This window comes from Trachypithecus francoisi, unplaced genomic scaffold (assembly GCF_009764315.1).
Source record: "Trachypithecus francoisi isolate TF-2019V2 unplaced genomic scaffold, Tfra_2.0 Lachesis_group17, whole genome shotgun sequence".
Taxonomy (NCBI): Eukaryota; Metazoa; Chordata; class Mammalia; order Primates; family Cercopithecidae; genus Trachypithecus; species Trachypithecus francoisi.
In genome coordinates, this window is record NW_022681462.1 from 80,379,834 (window position 1) to 80,397,953 (window position 18,120).

Here is an 18,120-nt window from a genome sequence, read left to right on the forward strand (position 1 = left end):
GGGTATTCTAAAGCAGTGGACTCTTTATTGAGTATTACATAAAAGCCACCTATAGAGAAAAAAACACATAAAAATTACTGGGCACGCCTAAAAATTAGGAATTTCTGTGCATGCCTATTTAACCACAACTTATTCCCTGCCAACTGCCTTACTTTTAATCAAACTAGAATTGAATGACAGATAAGAAAAGTGGTAAATGCTAGTGATCAACATCTTAGGGGATAACAACTAACAGCTGGAAATGAAAACTAAAGCACAAAGTCCAATAGCTGACACTGTAACCTACATTTTGAGTAAAATAGTCATCGTTTACTTACATTTTAATGTCTCTCCAGCATATGGTATGTGCAGTTTAAATCGGTCACAGTTGGGCCCGGGAGTCAATGACGTGCAGCTTCAAAAAAAATGCAGAAACAAAAGAAAGAAAAGATTTTTTAAAAACAAACTTTAAAAACCCACATATTTAGGATACTAAACAAAAAGGGATCTTTATACAGAACAGATTAAAACACTGGCTTACAGAACAAAATAAAAGCCTTTAATAGTCACGGAAGCCAAGACACGAAGACTCGTCCTAAAACAAATAATTCACTTATTTCACGATAAAACTTACATGTGTTCTAACGACAAACATCAACAGTGTGCTTCAACTACTTCTCTCAAAGAGGCGTATCTCGACTTTTAAAATTAGGTATAATATCCAAAACACATGTCTACTCTTATGCCAAGAACTGTAAAATAAGAACAGTTTTATGATCATATTTTAAATATGGACTCTTAGCTTTCATTCTGTTACTACAAAAAAGAGCCCACTTTTGGCCTTTTTCTGGTACCAGATGGTTTTCTTTCCTTCCACAAAGGTACAGTGCTTCCTTTAGATTTGGCACACACCATAACTTTCATCTGCAGGAAAGCACAATGCACACTCAATTTCAAGTAAAATGCAAATTTTAAAGATGGTGGGTAGTCACCCAGGTCTCAACAGTTTCGTATTTTCTTTTTGTTTTGTTTTTCAAGACAAGGTCTCGCTCTCTAGCCCAGGCTGGAGTGCAGTGATGCAATCTCTGCTCACTGCAGCCTCAATCTCCCAGGCTCAAGCAATCCTCCCACTTCAACTTCCCAAGCAGCTGAGACCACAGGTGCACACCACCACACCTGGCATTTTTTTTTTTAAAGAGAGGCAGTCTCACTATGTTACCCAGGGTGGTCTCAAACTCCTGGGCTCAAGTGGTCCTCCTCCCATCTAGCCTTCCAAAGTGTCAGGATCATAGGTGTGAGCCACTGAACCTGGCCTAGTTTTTTTTAATCTATTATTTCACAAAGTTATACAATGTTTCTTGTTTTCACAGATTTGTTATACAAAATAATTTGTTATCTTAGAAGTCACAAGTTCAACTGCATAACAGCTGCACAGGCTTCATAAGTTAATAAAATATTAATATGAAGTCAATTGAGAAAGTAATATGTCTTCATTTTGTTTTAAAAAGATGAGATTTTTAATGTATAAATGAAAGCAAGGAGGCTAATTTTCTTTCGTAATTCCAAAACTGGCTGTGAAGCAATTCTAAAAAAGAACCTATAGAAGTAATTTAACGGATGGATGCATAGTTAAAATGTACAACTTCCCTACATGGCAACTTGGGCAGGAGTCATTTAAAAATAAATTCAAAAAATTTTGACTTTAAGTAATTCAGACCCCACATTAGAGATTTACTATTACTTTTTCCCAAAACGATTTGAATGTGAAAGGGAAAAGAACTAGACAGTGGCTAGGCGCGGTGGCTCACACCTGTAATCCCAGCACTTTGGGAGGCCAAGGCAGGCAAATCACTTGAGGTCAGGAGTTCAACACCAGCCTGGCCAACATGGTGAAACCCCATCTTTACTAAAAATTCAAAAATTAGGCCAGGCGCAGTGGCTCACACCTGTAATCCCAGCCCTTTGGGAGGCTGAGGCAGACGGATCACGAGGTCAAGAGACACATATAAAGACCATCCTGACCAACATGGTGAAACCCTGTCTCTACTAAAAATACAAAAATTAGCTGGGCATGGTGGCAAGTGCCTGTAGTCCCAGCCACTCACTTGGGAGCTAAGGCAGGCGAATCGCTTGAACCCAGGAGGCGGAGGTTGCAGTGAGCCGAGATCCCGCCACTACACTTTAACCTGGGCACAGAGCAAAACTCCATCTCAAAAAAAAAAAAAAAAATTAGCCAGGCATGGTGGCATGTACCTGTAATCCCAGCTACTCGGAAGGCTGAGGCAGGAGAATCGCTTGAACCTGGGAGGTAGAGGCTGCAGTGAGCCAAGATTGCACCACTGTGCTCCAGCCTGGATGACAGAGTGAGACTCTTGTCTCAAAAAATAAAAAAAAAAAAACCAGAAACTTTAACAAGGATATGTTTAACATAAATCACTAAGTTGATTATTCCTCATTATCTTCAGGGGTCAATACAAATACCAGTTTACAAACTAAACAACAAAGCTGTACCAGCAACTGAATGGTAACCTATTTTTATATTTCACAGGTTTTTTTGTTTTTTTTTTTTTGAGATGGAGTCTCTCTTTGTCACCCAGGCTGGAGTGCAGTGGCCGGATCTCAGCTCACTGCAAGCTCCGCCTCCCAGGTTCATGCCATTCTCCTGCCTCAGCTTCCTGAGTAGCAGGGACTACAGGCGCCCACCACCTTGCCCGGCTAGTTTTTCTTTTTTTTTTTTTTTTGTATTTTTAGTAGAGACGGGGTTTCACCGTGTTAGCCAGGATGGTCTCAATCTCCTGACCTCATGATTCGCCCATCTCGGCCTCCCAAAGTGCTGGGATTACAGGCTTGAGCCACCACGCCCGGCCTATATTTCACAGGTTTTAAGAATACTTTCTCATTTTCCTTTCAATATAAAAAAATTCCTCAGAGTACATTTTAGGGGCATCATATGTCCGTTTTAGTATAATCTTTTCTACCCCACAACACAGTTGTTATTTTAAAAGACTATAGAAAACACGTAAATTCTAACATTATAAAATGTAATCTAATGATGGTAATGAGCATCATGTCATTAAGAGCATGCTGCTATGAACCCTATAAGCAACACTAAGATTTTTCCTTTTCTATTGCATTCAACTGCAATGCTTTAAATTTATGAAAAACATCATTCACAATCATGGATCTTTTTGGGGCTTGGGGATCAAATTATCTAACTACATAGCTTAAAGACTGAAGTTATTAGTAGTACAGGAAATCATCAGGATTAATCTGATTCCAGTTTGTTTGAATAACTCACTCCTTCTTCAATGAGAAATTGTTTTTTTCCCGAATGGTTACACTAATTGTTGGGCCACACTTTTTATTATATACTTTAACCAGGACTGGTTAAGTGATTTTGTGCCCTGCCACGTCACCTTCCTCCCTTACTACATCAACAGCTGGTTCCAGCAACCTCAGTGTATTAAAAGCTACATTTCTAAGGGAGATAGGAAGAGATTTGCTAAAGGATACAAAATTACAGCAAGATAAGAGGAATCCGTTCTAGTGTACTACACCACTGTAGATGACTAGAGTTAACAATAATAAACAGTTTCAAATAGCTAGGAGGAGGATATTGACTGTTTATATCACAAATAAATGATAAATGTTTGAGATGAGGATATGCTAATTACCCCGATCTTATTACTATACACTATATGTATCAAAACATCATTGTGTACCCCATAAATATGTACAATTCCTATGTGTTGACTAAAAAATTAAAATTTTATGAAGAAAAAAGTCTATTTCTCTATCTCTGTTTTTCATTCACTGATTTGTTTCATTTAGATAAGATTTACCAAGCATTGCTCTACGTGTTAGGATTACAGGATGGACGAGACAAAGAAGATCTACGGTCTCATGGGACTTAAATTCTAGCAAGGGAAAAAGAAAATGATAAACAAGAGACAAACATATAAAGATGGTTTAGGATTGCTAAATGCTATGAGGAAAATAAAACAGGGAGCTGCACTGAAGCAGGAGCTACTTTACACTGGAAGATCAAAGAGGACCTCTGGAGGAGGTGAAATCTGAAAACTGAACAACACAAAGTGGCCCACCATGCCAAGTTCTGGGATAGAGCATTCCAGGCAGAGGAAACAGCTGGTGCAAAGGTGTGAAGGCAGGAACAAGCTTGGTACATCTGGGGAAGAAATCTTGATATATCTGGGCAATGCGGCTGGAGCACAGCAAATGAGGGAGAGAAGAGCAAAAGATTAGGACACAGTAAATGAGGGAAAGGGGGCAAAATCAAGGGACAGATTACACGGGGCCTGCAAGTGGTTACAACTCATTCAGCTTTTATGCCAAGCACAAAGGAGGGTTTTGAGCACAAGGGTAAAAACATCTATGTTTTTAAAAGATCACTTTGTCTACTGTATAGAAAAAAAAAAAAGACCACGAGAGATAAAATGAACACAGCCAGACCAGATAGGAGACCATTTTAGTCAAGAAAGATGATGGAACAAAACCAACATGCATTTGTAGATGGCATTACGTACTTCTCTGCTATCTACAGAGAGCCTTGCCTGTCTGTTTTCTAGCTCTGGTGCAGTGATAATGCTGCCGCTTTAGTAAACATTCACTTCACAGTCTTCAGTGAGGAGATAGTCTTCTGTGATGTGGGGGTTGAGCAGAGTGTAGCCCACTTGGCAGAAAAGGCCCACACTCAGGCACATGAGAGCAAGAATGGTGCTGGAAACGAACAAACAGGGTCACAGAGGGCAGAAAGCATTCCCTTCAGCCTCTCACCTTCAGTCATGGAAAGGAGTGTTTCAGGGTATGGTTATCCACCTGGAATGGGATGAGGAGCTCTGCTGCCCAAAGTCTCTACTATTTCAGGAAAGACATCGCTACGTAGCTGGCTATAAGGGACAGGGACTGCAAACCTCTAAGAGTTGTAGGAAGGCCAGGGCAGCTGGGAGAAATGTGGATGAGTCTTGTGTTTACCCCCTCCAGGGATGCTACTGGTCTCACCAGGTTTTTCAATCTCCATTGGGACTGAAAACGCAATGCAGGTAGGATAATAATAATAATAACCACTTTAGATCTGAAAAAAGAAAGAAAGATGATGGATCCTTGGACTAGGGTAACAGCAGTGGAGACGAGACAAATGGATTTTTTGAACAAGGCTGACTAGGAAAGGAGCATGTTTAAGGAAAAGAAAATGAAGAGTTTAAAGTGTGAGATGATAGCCAAATCTTCTATGGAAACAGTCAGGTTAATGGGTGGGCTAGCCAATCTATAAGGGCCACTAAAATGTCACAGAAAAGACAGAAGAAAAATTTACAAAACCTCACCTTAGTGTTTTATGATATTGGAAAGATCACTTACTTGAAGTGGGAATGCGGGAGAGGGGTATGAAGAGTAATACTTCCCAAAAGCACACTCAAGTCAAAATTATAATCTCCAGTTAGCTGCAGGGATTCTGCTTTGCTGAGAGGAATATACAAATGTGAGGCCAAGAGCCAAAGTGCTCAAGGCAACAGAGGAAAGCTGCCATTAGTAGGTCTCTTTCTCCTAAGTGGCATTCAGCTTGTCTTCCAATGAAATGTTGGGCAAATTATTTAAGATACGTTACATTCTATCTTCCTTATATTACCTAGGATAAATAGGTTTACAAGAAATAAGCCAACGCCATGTACGTAAAGTTTCTTCTAAGATTAAACTAAAATGTTTCCTCTTCTTAAGTTACCTGTGTCTAAAATTGGTTTGGTCATGTTCTTTAATTTACTGTGAAAATTCATGTTGCACAAGAGGAGGGTACTCGTTTTTCCGTTAATCAAAAAAGAGCATGGGGGCAGGGTGTGGTGGTTCACACCTGTAATCTCAACACTTTGGGAGGCTGAGGCAGGCAGATCACCTGAGGTCAGGAGTTCAAGACCAGCCTGGCCAACATGGTGAAACCCCATCTTTACTAAAAATACAAAAATTAGCCGGGTGTGGTGGTGCATGCCTGTAGTCCCAGCTACTAGGGAGGCTGAAGAAGGAGAATCACTTGAACCCAGGATACGGAGGTTGCAGTGAGCTGAGATCATGCCGCTGCATTCCAGCCTAGGCAACAATGCAAGACTCCATCTCAAAAACAAAATACAAACAAAAAAAAAAAGAGCATGGGTTTAAAAGAGCTTTCCTCTGTTGCCTTGGGCAGTTTGACTTGGCCCCAAATCTGCATATTCCTCTCAGTAAAACAGAAGGCCTGCTGCTAACTGGAGACTACCATTTTGACTTGATTGTGCTTTTGGGGAGTATTACCCACTCCTGTCCCCACTTCAAGTAAGTGATCTTTCCAGCGTCATACAGCACTAAGGGGAGTTTGGGTAAACTTTAAACCCACAGTAATGTTTAAAAAGCTTTAAAAATACATGGAAATAGTATGATCCACTTATGGAAAAAGGATACTTGTAAGTATGTATATCTACACACATAAACAGATTTCAGAAGGAGAGTAACCAAAAGGTGGCCAGATTTGAAATGATTTTTACAACAACATTCTTCTAATTACCTTCCTGCATTTTTTTTTTTTTTTTTTTTTTTTGAAACAAGGTCTTGCTGTCACCCAAGCTGGAGTACAGTGATGCGATCACAGCTCACTGAAGCTTCAAACTTCCGAGCTCAAGCGATCCTCCCACCTCAGCCTCCCAGGTAGCTGGGACCACAGGCACACGCCACCACACTTGGCTAATTTTTTGTATTTTTAGTAGAGGCAAGGTTTCACCATGTTGCCCAGGCTGGTCTCAAACTCCTGGAATTAAGTGATCCTCCTGCCTCAGCCTCCCAAAGAGCTGGGATTATAGGCATGAGCCACTGCACCCAGTTGCTTTCTGCATTGTTTTGATTTTTATAATGAACACGAACTATGAACTATTTTACTATTATAATTTTTTTAGGAGACAGTATCTTGCTCTAGAGCCCAGGCTGGAGTGCAGTGGTACAATTATAACTCGCTGCAGCCTTGAACATCTGGGCTCAAAGAATCCTCCCACCTCAGTTTCCCAAGTAGCTGGGACTACAGAAGCACCACCACACTCGGCTACATTTTTTTTTTTTCTTTTTGAGACAGGATCTCAGGGCTTTGCCCAGGCTGCTCTCGAATTCCTGACCTCAAGCAATCTTCCCACCTCAACCTCCCAAAGTCTGGGATTATAGGCATGAGCCATGGTTCTCGGACACAATTATAAAGTATTTTAAGGCTAAATACAACCTTTTCCTATTTGACTAAGAAAACTTGGCTATGATGGCCTGATTTTATCTTTTCCTTTTAAAGTACTTCACCACTTTTCAGAAGTAAAGAATTCAGAGTGATATACTGATGAACAGTCTTCAAGTAAAGCATATGAAAGTCTTTATATTGTGATATCACGAAACTTCACATTTCTAACATTTATTATCTTTCACAGTTTCTTTGGGTCGGAATTTGGGAATGGCTTGGCTGGGCAGTTCTAGCTTAAGGTCTCCCATGGAACTGCTGTCATGAATCAGTAATAAATAACCAATACAGCAGGGAAATTCACTCATCTAGAAAGCCATTTCCTTATACAAGTATGAAAAAACTAGTAAAGAAAAAGCTACTGGCTACATTAAAATCTTATTTATAGAATGGCAACTTGTCCTCACACATAGTTAGAGCCAAGGTTGAAAAAGCCAATATTCCAAATTGAATCACTTTTAATTCAAAAATTATTTTTAAGTGATTTTAAAATTGCTGACAGTTAAGTATAATTTCAAATTTGTGTCTCAACTATATTTCATCAGTGTTCACTGTGTGTCTAGCACTAAGTGTTAGGAATATAGCAGTAACATGTTAGAACAAAAAACATATCTTGGTGTTAGAGTGTAGAAAGGATTTTGGATAAAAACTATACTGTAAAAATGTATCTTTTACCAATTTCAAAGTACCGAAATATACCGGGAATGCACTGTTTTAAAGTTTAACATGTGGGTGAACAAAGGGAGTTAAACTCACATTATACAGATTATGAAAGTGGGAATTATCAAGCGGGAATTCTTGATAGCATCAAAGGAGGTAGTTTACTCTAGTACTTTATTACAGAAATGGCAGTTAATCATTGACGCAATAAAATGCTGAGCGTAAGAACCTTCGCACATTCTCATCTGTTCAGTCTCTTATTTTACATTTAATCACATGACTCCAAGTATTATTTGTCTGTTTTTCTCATTGTGGCTTGTTTTCTCAACCAGATCATAAGATTCTCATGTAAAGAGCTACGTTATACTCTTTTTTAAGTAAGTCCTAGTATAGCACCTAGCACAGTGCTACGTATCCAGCACTGATGAAATTTTAGCATATTACTAACACTCATGAACTAAACCCAAGAACTGTCATTTTACAGATGACGACATCAAAGAGCAACGGGTCTCACTGGCACTCTGGGATTGGAAACCACTTCCAGGACACTCTAACCATATCTCAGTCTCCATGGCCCAGGCAACTTTAAATCTCCAGTGTCTAGCACTGATATCCAGGAGGTGAACACTCCAACAACTGTGTATGAGGATAAAGGTTTGCTGAATGAATGCATACATCTTGACTCCTAGTGTTGTACTCTTTTCATGATTTAAAAAAAAAAAAAAAGACTGTTGATTTAACTGGAATTGGGATGAGGTGTTTATCCTCACCTCCAAGAAGGGCAAAAGTGTGATTATTTGTGGAAGGTCTGCCCTTTGAAGAGGTGTACACACAACTCAGAACTTAAACTTTAAATTATTACCTTAAATTATTTTATTTCCACAATAAACAAATAACAGCAGCTAATATTTGTCGGGCATTTACTACACGGCAGGCACTATTCTAAGTATAGTATTCTAAATATATTAAACTATTTAAACTTACAGCAACCTTGTCCAAGGTAGGTGCTGTTATTACCTACAATTTACAGACGCGGGCACTGAGGCATGTAGATGCTATGTAACTTGCTAGTGAGTGACAGAGCTGGGATCCAAACCCAGTATGTCTGCCTCCATGGCCTACTTTCTTAATTACTATATTAAACCATCTCTCAATAATTTAAGAGAACACCATCAGATTAATGAGATATCTTATGATTGGTGAATTATAAATCATAATTAGTGACTTATAAAGATTTATAACTATAAATCTTATAATTGATGAACTATAAATGTTTTCAACAAATGGTATTTTATTAAGTACCTAGAAAAATGAGAAGTAAAAGATGACAAAATATTGCCAAAAAGAAGTTCTATTACATGTGTTCTAATGAAAAGAAAATTATTTATCAGTAATAAGTATAAACACTGTAAACATGTCACTCAAGGCTACAAGAGAGGGAAGAAGGCCCCTGTAACTTGATGACATAGACTCTACAATGATGACACTGTTCATTGATTTAGCAAACTCTTTATATAAATAAACTGTAAGTAAATAATGAAAGGTAAATTTGGATTTGACTCCTCTTTAAATTATCACTTGTTCCTAGTTACTGAGATCCAACTCAAATTTTAAGGTTTCACTATAAAAAATAAAAGTAGGCAAATTTTACTATACTTTATAGGCTTTTTAGTGACAGCCAAGAACTAATTTTAGATTAACAAAGCTATATGAAGATATTCTACAACCTTTAAAACATTAGCAGTTTTAATATAAGAAAATCTATTCTTTCTGGATTAATAGGGCTAACCCTGTTTTTTGATAGACTGTCTGGAAAAAATAATGACTTAGACCATTTCTACTCTTCAAGTCACCTAAAAAGAACAAAGTAGATGAGTCCAGGGTTCCTTCCCTGAGTCTACGTCAGTTTCCTTTACCCTGACTATTAATTTAACATTTGGCATGTGTCCTACATAGTTTCCTGTTTTCTTGATAGTGACGTTTGTGCTAAACCAACAATATTTAATATCAGCTGAGAAGGAAGTCTTCAACTTTGGCAACCTAAAATAAAAAGTGACTCTCAAATAAAATATGCTCAAAGATCAATATGTGGCCTTTTTAAAAAGGTCACATATTACAGTAAATTACTGTTAACTAATATTAACTACATTTTCATCTTTTAGAATTTATTTTCTCTGAATTAAATCTAACATCAATTACTCAGTTTCAAAAATTATCATGGTTTCTAGACTGGATGCAGAAGTAAAGAAGCTAGAAGACTGACAAAGGGTATCTTAACATCTATCTAAATAATCTAAAACATGGGCATTTTATCTGCAAAGGCATCTGAACTAGTTCACGGAATCTTAAATATTCAGCCTTGAAAGGGCTATAATTACACCCCATCTAACTGGCCAGATCAAAATCCACAAGGTCAAGTCTTAGACCCTTTTACAAGCAAAAAGTACAAATTAAAATTGGTAAAAGAATACAGAATTGCATTCAGATAGATTTTCTACATTGATTTTCAGGGGAATGGAGCTATGCATTTGATGACATATGATATTCTTGATACATCAAGTATATTCTATCTCTAAAGCCTAAAAACTATGGCTAGACCCTACTAGAAAAATGATACATTTAATACTTAGCATAGGATTCCAAAATGCCATCACCAAAATAAGTGACTCAGCCCAGAATGTTTTAAAAATTACAAAATTAAAATATTCAAGAAAATGTGTTTGCCAGTTCATGTGGCGTCAACTGTTATTCTCAGCTTCCATGCCATATCTCCATTTATAAATGATAAACTTCAACTCTACTTTAGAGTAGGAAGTATTTTTAAATGTTGGTAGGTGTCCCTATAACAAAAATGTAGTTTAAATTACAATATGGTTTCAGTAGGAATGATGGGCTCACATACTGTTTTTAACAGCTAACTAGAAGGGGGAAAAATCCTTTAACTTTTTCAGACAGATGCTTAGCTTATTAATTTTCAACCTCTCTTCTTTTCTAATATGTGCATTTAATTAACTCTGCTAAGAGAATAAGAGGAAATTAATGGGATTATCTCAGTAAGCACAAGTGCTTGATAAAATTAAACATCCATTCCTAATTTTATTTTATTTTATTTTTTATTTATTTATTTTTTTTTTTTTTTTTTTTTTGAGACGAAGTCTCGCTCTGTCGCCCAGGCTGGAGTGCAGTGGCCGGATCTCAGCTCACTGCAAGCTCCGCCTCCCAGGTTTACGTTATTTTCCTGCCTCAGCCTCCCGAGTAGCTGGGACTACAGGCGCCTGCCACCTCGCCCGGCTAGTTTTTTGTATTTTTTAGTAGAGACGGGGTTTCACCGTGTTAGCCAGGATGGTCTCGATCTCCTGACCTCGTGATCCGCCCGTCTCGGCCTCCCAAAGTGCTGGGATTACAGGCTTGAGCCACCACGCCCGGCCATCCATTCCTAATTTTAAAAGCTCTCTATAAACTGGGATAAAAGGGAAGTCCTTAATCTGATAAAGGCTATCTATAAAAAACTTAAAGCAACATCATACTTAAAAATAAAACACTGAAATTTTTTTCTTTGAGATAGAGGATGAGACAAGAATACCAGCTCTTATCGCTTTTATTCAACATTGTACTGGAGGTCCTAACCAGGATGGAGGAAATAAGGGGTATAGAAATTGGAAAAGAAGAAATAGAACTTACGTTTTTGCAGAAAAGGTGACTGTGCACATAGAAAATTTTGTAAATGTTTAGAAAATTTTGTGTACTACTGGAATGAATATGTGGGTTTAGCAAAGTTGTTAGAGCATACATAGAAGTCAACTGTATTTCCATATACCATCAACAGTCAGAAAATAAAACTTTTAGAAAGATGCCATCTAAAATAATATCAAATGATCAAATATATAGAAATAAATGTTACAATAGATGTGTAAGATCTCTATGCAGAAAGCTATTATTAAGAAGAAAATAAGTAAATAAATAAACAGAGATATCATGTTCATGGATTAAAAGACTCATAATGAGGCTGGGCACAGTGGCTCATGCCTGTAATCTTAGCAAGTTAGGAGGCCGAGTTAGGCGGATCACTTAAGCTCAAAAGTTTGAGACCAGCCTGGGCAACATGGATAAATCTTGTCTCTACAAAAAAATACCAAAAAATTAGTGGGCATGGTGGCATGTGCCTGTAGTACCAGCTACTTGGGAGTCTGTGGTGGGAGGATCACCTGAGCCAGCGAGGTCGAGGCTAACACGGAGTGAGACTCTGTCTCAAAAAAAAAAAAAGACTCATAATGAAGAGTTGTCAGTTCTGCCTAAATTGATCTGGAATCTGAAAGGCAGATTCTAAAATACAAATGGAATGCCAAGAACCTAGAATAGATCCGATTATCTTGAAGAAGAAAAACTCGATAGGACTATTCACAATAAACAAAAGGTAGAAGCAATCCAAGTGTCCATCTGTGGATGAATGGATAAACAAAATGTGGTCCTATACATTATATATACATCATACTATACATCTATATACACACACACAATGGAATGGAATATTATCCCGCCTTAAAAAGGAAGGAAATGGTGACACATGCTGCAACATGGATACATCTTGAGGACCTTATGCTAAGTGAAATAAGCTAGTCAAAAAAGGACAAAGACTATATGATTCCACTTACATGAGGTATCTAAAGTAGTCAAATTCATAGTCAGAGAAAGTAGAACGGTAGTTGTAACGGGTTAAGGAGAGAGGGAAATAGGAAGCCATAGTCTAATGGGTACAGAGTTTCAGATGGATAGTAGTAATGATTGCACTACAATGTGAATAAACTTAATGCCACAGAACTGTAGGCTTAAAAATGATTAAAATAGTAAATTTATGTTATATGTATTTTACCACAATAAGAAAAGACTTGGTAGGAAATTTGCTCTACTGGATTTCAAAATTTACCATAAATGTTAGTAATTAAAATATTGATGTTGGTACAAAAATAGACAAACCAGTAAAACAGAATAAAGAGTCCAGAGACAGACCCTCACATTTCTGGACACTTAATTTATGGCAAAAACATTTCTTCCATTAGTATCTACATATTTTTTCAGATTTCTTTTTCAGGTATGGCAGGTGAAAATACCACATTATAAGTAATACAAATTATTTTTACAGTGTTGCTTATTTTATCTTTATATCATTTTTAGCTTATATTTTATGTATGTTTTATAATCTATAAATATATTTTTACAAGTAAATATACATGTAGCAGAGGTACACAATGAAATGATTTGGGGTGTGCTATAATCTGAATGTTTGTGGCCCCTCAAAATTCCTATTGGATCTAATCCCCAACGTGTTGGTATTAAGAGGTAGGGCCTTTGGGAGCTGACTAGGTCATAAAATGGAGGCCTCATAAATAGGATTAGTGTCCTTATAAAAGAGGCCTGAGGGAGCCTGTCTGCCCCTTTGCCCTTCTGCCATGGAAGGACACACAGAAGGCACCATCTATGAGGAACAGGCCCTCAGCAGACGCAATCTACCAGAGCCGTGATCCTGGACTTTATAGCCTCTAGAACTGTGAGCAAGAAACTTCTGGTGTTCATAAATTACCCAGTCTAAGGTATTTTGTTATGGCAACCCAAACTGACTAAGACAGGGTGCATAATAAAAAAAAAGTTTGGGCAGGGCGTAGTGGCTTACGCCTGTCATTCTAGCACTTTGGGAGGCTGAGGCGGGCAGATCATGAGGTCAAGAGATCGAGACCATCCTGGTCAACATGGTGAAACTCTGTCTCTACTAAGAATACAAAAATCAGCTGGGTGTGGTGGCACGTGCCTGTAGTCTCAACTACTTGGGACACTGAGGCGGGAGAATCACTTGAACCCGGGAGGCAGAAGTTGCAGTGAGCCCAGATCACGCCATTGCACTCCAGCCTGGCAACAGAGCAAGACTCTGTCTCAAAAAAAAAAAAAAAGTCTGGAGTAATCATTGCCATAAGAGTTATACAAAGGAGTCTCTATTCTCAAGAACTTGTAATCAGAAGACAAAAATCAAACTATGAAAGTCATACAACACAATTTAAATAACAAGTCAAGACAACAATAGATACAAGTCATAAAGCAATTAACATGATTAATTGCCAAATTAGTTGTTAAAGAAAATAAACACAATAGGAGCGAAGAGAGCAGAAAAACCACTTTTAGCTTGGGTAACCAAGGAAGGTTCACTGGAATACAACTGGCTTCTAAGAATGCATAGGATCTGGCCAAGTGAGGGGAAGGAGAAATAGTTATGGGCAATTGTCTTTAAGTAAGGGCAAAACCTAAGAGACAGGCACTGCTAGACTGAAAACTCTGAGAAGAAAGAGAACGCATTAAACCCTGGATCCCTCAGTGTCCAGCAGCATACCTGCTGGCACATAGGAAGTACCTGAAAGCTATTTCATAAATACTGAAAGTGAGCAAGGTGGAGCTGGAGTGGACAAGGTCAAACAAGTTACAGAAATGTCCTGGACTGTTTGCTATTCCAACTGTGGAAATGCTGGTAATTATTACTCATATTAGTAAATGTTATATAAGAGATCCCCAGGGACAAGGCCAACTTAAATACCATTTTCATACATTCAATGTACAGTGTTATTTTATAAGAAGTAATTTTTATACTAAACACTACTAATTTTCCAATGAAAATATTCCCGTAAACTTTTTAGGCCACTGTTTTTATGCCTTGATCCAAAACATGTCCTAAATGGATGTGCTGCCTATTTCCTGAACTCTGGGGCTCATATTTTATCTTATTTGCATACTATTTATCTAAATCCCATAGAAATTCCTGATCCATATAGGGAAGGCCTAAGGAGTATTTACCGTGGCATGCCCCAGTAGCTCAGATTCTCAAGGGAATCAACTAGCAGAGCTTTGATCTCACCCTGATTAGCTCTCATGCTACATGCTTTATTTATGTTTATATCTCAATAATGCCTCACACTTACTTGGTGCTCCGTATATGCTTAACTTATATAAAAAAAATAAAAAATAAATTTGAATGAATATGGAAAGCACAAAAGCAGAGTAAAGGAAAGAATAGATGGAAAACCAGCGGGGATGGGGAGATAGGGAGATGGGGAGAAGAAAAGAAAACGAAAAAGCAGAGAGAATTGTAGTAGGAAACTGATGACAGGGTAGAGCCAAAAATAGAGAATGAGATAAAGAAGAGTGGGGAAGAAAGGAAAAGGAAGAATTAATAGATTCTGAAGTGTCATTAAAGGATTCCCTTTCCTGTTACTCAAAAGTGCTTTCTAAAGATAGAAAAAAAAAGTTTTTTATATCTTCAAATTCTTATATTGAAATGATTATGAAAACACTTAGCATCTGCTATATGAGCATATCTGGAACTACAGGGTAATGGGATAAGTGTGCCATCCACGTATTTTTGGTTGTTAGGTAGTTTGAAAGGATTTCGTTCTTAGATTGCCGCTTGAGATGCTACTGCTATACATTATAAATTCTAAAGCCTCGTGCAAGTTAAATAATCTCTCTCTTCCTCCGTGTTCTCATCTGTAAAATAAGGATAACAGTCATGCTCCAGAGAGTTGTTATGAGGATCCACTGATTTGGTGCACATAAATAAAGTCTTTAGAACAGTTCCTGGCACACAGAGAGCACTCGCTGTCACGAGTATTCAAAAGTACAAATTGCAAAACCAAAAACTAAGGAGGAGGAGAGTCTATCTCAAACACTATTTTCCTTAAACCCTTTACTTTTCTGGGGCAATAATTTTCAGATCCAAAAATCTCAATTGACCTCCTCGCCTCTTCATGGGGCTACTTCATTTCTTCATTCCACAGACAAAAATTCTGACAGGGGTCCAACTGTGAAAAGACTTAATCAGAGCAGTAAAATAATTTTCCAGTATCCTAAAGCAAATCTAATGAAGCCCATCATGCCTCTCATGTTACACAGCAGGAAATTTACTGGGAAACAAAGAGAAGAATATCAAGATGGGACATGTAAATTGGCTGCAGAGCAAGCAGAGACTAGAAGGAGCCATCAGAGAAACAAGGACGGGAAGCATCTAGTCTAGGTCAGAGGCTTTCAAACTTTTTTGACACATAATAAGAAACTTTTATATCACCATCAGTAGAGATATCTGTACTGAGTTATATATATATGTGTGTGTGTGTGTATATGTGTATATATATGTGTGTATGTGTTCATAAATTGAAAACAAAATTGTTAAGCAATGATATTTAGCTTTATTACATGACGTGTACTTTTGTTCCATTCTCTTCTGTTTTTTATGTAAATCAAGACCCTCTAAAATGATTTCATAACACACCTAAGGGTCACAGCTATCAATGGTTTGTAACCCACAGCTCTGTCCAATACAATCTCATAGAAGGTAGCTTCCTGGAAAATGAAGATAATAATACTCAACTCCACACTTGGTCAAAACTATTTCTTGAACATTTCATTCAGTTCTAGGCGTTACACTTTAAGAAGTATAGAGACTAACTGGATCACATTCAGAAGAAGCCAAAAAAGACAGGGAAGGACACAAATCGCATGATAGAAGCAAAGGCTACATGTTAGCCTACAGAAGAGAGAAATACCAACATGATAGCTATCTTCACTCACACGCAGGATCAATTAAGCTTGTTCTATATCGTGACAAGGGGTAGAAGTGGCAAGGAAAAGGGTTTCAGGTCAAGGTAGAAAAGCACTATGTAACAGTATTAGTTGCCCGGGGGTTGTGTTGGGACTCATGGAGCTTCCACGTGACTGGAGATATTTACAGACAGCCTGAACAGTCACTTGGCAGAGAAGCATTAGAAGGGGTTCATAGATCACATGGTTAACATTAGAGTGTAACGCTTTCCAATCCTGAAATTCTATAATTCTGGTGTAGATTAAAACAATAGTATACTTTAATATGACTACTAAAGCTAACACTAGTTCTTTATTAAGTTTTTAATAAGAAATGAATTCTACCATGAACCACATGAAACGAAGTTGAAATGGCAAATTATATTTTCTTGTAACAAGAGAATGTAACAAAAATTGGCAATGTGCCTATCATAGTCATTAAAAATCTTCATCAGTTACAATTAGAGAAAAACTGAAATGTTACCCAAATCACTGGCATAGTATTTAAGATGTTCAAGTTAGAGTATATAACTATATTACAGCTTTAATAAGCAAACATCAAAAAAGGTGATCTTTAAAATGTACAGAAATAAGAGTATTTACAAAAGAAGATTGTATTATAAACATTCTCTCCTTGCCCAAAAGCCATTCATTGTTGTGTGTCGATTTTATGTGCATTTTATACCTACAAAATATATGTATAAATTCTCTCCTTACCCAAAAGCCATTCTTTGGTGTGTGTATACATATGTAAAGCATGCACAAAGTAACAATGTCCTCTCTGATTTTTTACTGATCCAACTAACTGAAAATTTGAGTAATCTTCAGAAAAGTTTTTATTTGTATAACCATCTACCATATTTATTTTTAAAAAAACAGTATCTCCAATTATCTAATATATAGTTAGGAATCACTTATCAATAACATACTACTGTCGCCCCTCTGAGATAGAATTCTTAAGAAGGTCAACTCTTGGACTGTTAGAATACAGAAACCTTTCTAGAATCGTGCTATTCAAAGACAGCAGGTCCATGGACCAGTTCTGGTCTGTAAATTATTACTAATCCATAATAAGAAAAGTACAGAAAATGAGATAAGAATTTTAAAACTTTTACAGCAATGTGTAAAAGTAATTTTAAGTCTGATGAATCTACTAATAAAAGAGTCAAGCCTTGTATTTCATGTCTTTTTCATTTCATTCTTCTAGCAATTCATTTTTATATTTTACAAAAGCATCAGTTGGTGACTGACTAGATTTTTTTTTAATCTGCTCTTCTATCAAAGAGTTTGAAAAACACTTTTCTAAAGAATCTTTAGATGCTGAAGGTCCTTGGATATGAAGATAAGCTGCTTTACTTTGATGTATTCTAATCTCCCTATTCATCTTGGTTTTCCCACAACAGTAACAAACATTAATTTATTTCTTTCCAAGTGTTCTTTTGATATCTCTACTAAGTTGACAGCAACATCAATATAGTTCACTACCTAAAATTTATCATCAGGTTATCTGTCTGACTGCTCAGAATCCGTAACACTATTTCATTTTCATCCAGATGTAGCTCCAACATATTCTTGGGTTCATTCCTTGCAAGAAGATATTAACAAATCTGACAAGC

The 18,120-nt window shown here is 37.3% G+C and overlaps 1 protein-coding gene across 6 annotated transcripts in view; it reads right to left on the reverse strand.

Moving 5' to 3' along the window:
• BABAM2 (BRISC and BRCA1 A complex member 2) overlaps nt 1–18,120 on the reverse strand; it is a 460,841-nt gene that overhangs the window by 420,573 nt on the left and 22,148 nt on the right. For all 6 annotated transcript variants that reach the window (XR_004428422.1, XM_033176181.1, XM_033176177.1 and 3 more), the window contains one exon: nt 318–394. Coding sequence is in view for 5 of the 6 variants with exons in the window: in XM_033176181.1 (XP_033032072.1) it covers nt 318–394 (77 nt within the window). In the remaining variant the exon portion in view is untranslated. The remainder of the gene's footprint in view (nt 1–317; nt 395–18,120) is intronic.